The sequence below is a fragment of the Dipteris shenzhenensis genome, chromosome 4, assembly GCF_047967505.1.
Source record: "Dipteris shenzhenensis isolate YYH24624 ecotype China chromosome 4, Dip_SZ_1.0, whole genome shotgun sequence".
Lineage (NCBI taxonomy): Eukaryota > Viridiplantae > Streptophyta > Polypodiopsida > Gleicheniales > Dipteridaceae > Dipteris > Dipteris shenzhenensis.
The window spans coordinates 4,025,526-4,028,209 of NC_141599.1; the positions used below are offsets into that span (position 1 = coordinate 4,025,526).

Consider the following 2,684-nt stretch of genomic DNA (forward strand, 5'->3'; position numbering starts at 1 on the left):
CCAGAGAGGCGACTGACATTCTGCAAGGTCTCAGGCTCATTGTGCTGAGTCAATAAATGCAGTGAGGTGAATTGCAAGAGTAATGGGACTGCGGCATTTTGTATGACCGACCACTGTTTATGTTACCTGTTGTGTCTTATCATATGTTAAAAATGTGTGTGATCGTTTCCAGGCTCGCAATGCTACGTTAGAACTACATCAAAAGAATAACTACGAAATTCCGACAAGGTGATCAACGAAAGCACAACGAGCAGATGAGAACTCGTTAACATACTTGCCTCTCTCGCGTTCCTTACACAGCCACATACAAAGGACCTTTGGCTAATTATCGTCGTGAATAGTGAACAACAAAATGAATGTGCATTATTGACGATCCAAAAAAGTAACTCACCCATATCACAATCACTCATGTCGCATCTATTCTCCTAGGAATAAACACTTACTCTTGATCTTTGCGGGCAGGGAAAGAGCTCGAGAATAAGTTTCTAGGATGCGTCCTTACTATTTCTACAGAGGCTAAACGAGAAACATATCACAAATTGCGGAAGGGAACAAAGAACCAGCTTGCATCTTCTCACATTTCCAGCAACTTCTACAATACATTCCGGAGACACATGGCACGCGGTGAGGCTCATGCCCCGGAGACGCTCTTCGCCGCACCTGTCTGCCTACGATATCTCCTGAACAGATGACGAGCCGAGAACATGGAAATGACTGCCAGCACGAGCACAGCGAAGAAACTGACTACTACAGATGCTCGGAGCAACCCACAGAAACGCCCAAACGTGCTGCAAAGGTCTGGCCAGGACGTTTTGGCAACTCCGTTTTGTGCCAGATAGGTGATCTCCGCAGCAGCGGAAGCAGCGGCAAGTAGAACATAAGCGAGCCCCTGCGACGGGAATATAGTATCAATTGAGCCCTGATTCAAAAATAAAACAGAGGAACCACAAGGAAAGGGAGATGCAAATCTACCTGGTCCAAGAGAAAGATGATCCAGGCGCCGAGTTTCCCCGTCGGGTTGGCACTCATTAGACTGGGAATGGACATAACAGCAACCGAAAGGCAATAAACAGCCACAAGTCCGTTGGAGTAGAGAAGACATCTGAACCCAAGTCGAGCAGAGGGTGAGCAAAGTATAACAAACAGTGCAACAACAGGAAGCTAGCTAGCTATGAGCAAGAGAGTAGAGAGAAATGGGAGAGGAAGGGAGGAGGAGACACTGACGTGATGCCGGAGGAGTAAGAATACTTGGCTTCCTCGGAGATATAGCGGTCACCGGCGAACTGAACGACAGACTGGTGGTCAAGGAGGAGGAGGAGGAGGCCAGAGAGGGAGAGGAGGCAAACCAGGAAGCGCAAGATGAGGGAAAGGGAGTGAGGAGGGAGGGGAGGGGGGGAAGGAAGGGAGGAGGAGGGAGGAGGGGAAGGAAAAGCAGGTTGTGGGTGGTAGCCATTAGAACTCATGATGGAGAGAAGGAGGAGGAGGAAGAGTGGATAGAGTGAGAGCTCTGAGGAAGTAGAGGTAGAGAGTGAGCGACGAGAGTTCGGAGGAGGTAGAGTAAAGAGCTCAGAGCGAGCTGTGAGAAAGTAGAAGATAATAAGGTAAGCGCAGAGATACGAGGAATGAACAATTATTGTAAGATGGTGGAAGTTGATGAAGACGATGAAGATGGAAAGGAAACTTTGGGCATTGGCAATCAATTCAGTTCAGCAGCAATCCTCGGAGCTTCCATTACATGTGCTGCTTTTCATCTCCTGCGTCTCAAGTTTTACTTTGTCGCTGAAGCTACGTTTGCTGTTTTGTTGTTGTTGTTGTTTTGGAACGTGGGTGGTTGTTGCAGGTCATGCGAAATTGTAGATTTTGTCTTCTGTCAACTCCAACGTCTGCTGCACTCTCTGTCATTGCCTCTCGTCAGCAATCCTTGCGGGGTGGTGGTGGTAGTTGTTGGCGCATTCAATCGATCACCCACCTCCCTGCTGCTCATCCTCCTCCCTCTCCGTCCTCCTTTCTTTCAAATCTTTCTCCTTCGTCCTCCTCCCCTATCCTCCTCATCTTTACGCGCTCTAACCTTCCTCCTTCGTCCTCCTCCTCCCCTATCCTTCTCATCTTTACGCGCTCCTTTAGAGCCTTTCTCACGCCCCTCGCTGTCATAAATCTTAAGAGGACGTCCTCCTGTGAGATCTTTGGGAAAGTTGCAAATTCGGAAGAGGTGTAGCCGTCAAATCATGTCATATGCAAGCGCAAATATGGTTGCCAGCAGGAAAAGTCTTCTTCTCAACATTCAAGTCGTCGCCCCTTGTTATCTAGACATACTCTTAGGATTATCTAGACATACTCTTAGGCTTCTTCAAGAATCAAGTCGCCCCTTGTTGTTATAGAGACATACTCTAATTAGCCCCTCGAATTGCTTTTGCTAAGTGGGAATTAAGAGGACACTGCTAAGTTCTAAGAGGAGAAAGAAACGGAGCATAGCATTCAATGTCTTCAACGTTTTTGTTAACCCAACTCTTTAAGGCCTTCAACCAATGGGAATGCTCAAGCATTTCGACTTCAAACTAAAGGCCTCTAGTTGGGCATGCTTAAGCAGTTGGACTTCAAGGTGCAAGCCCAGGCTACTAGTTGCCCTTTAACAAGCCCTTCAACATAGAATTCCACCATTATGCCACTGATACTAGAGCTTCACA

At 47.5% G+C, this 2,684-nt stretch overlaps 1 protein-coding gene across 2 annotated transcripts; it reads right to left on the reverse strand.

The window, feature by feature from the left end:
* Nucleotides 1–544: 544 nt before the first annotated feature.
* Nucleotides 545–2,113, reverse strand: LOC147902350 (CASP-like protein 2U2). Of its 2 annotated transcripts, XM_087373789.1 has the most exons (4): nt 2,069–2,113; nt 1,225–2,017; nt 973–1,102; nt 545–889 (listed from the first exon to the last, which is right to left on the reverse strand). In XM_087373789.1, the coding sequence occupies exons 2-4, from the start codon at nt 1,461–1,463 to the stop codon at nt 632–634; spliced, it is 627 nt and encodes a 208-aa protein (XP_087229915.1). In that variant the 5' UTR covers nt 1,464–2,017; nt 2,069–2,113; the 3' UTR covers nt 545–631. The 2 variants fall into 2 exon arrangements, with proteins under 2 accessions (XP_087229915.1, XP_087229916.1); XM_087373790.1 differs by lacking the exon at nt 2,069–2,113 and having other exon boundaries at nt 1,225–2,035.
* Nucleotides 2,114–2,684: the final 571 nt, after the last annotated feature.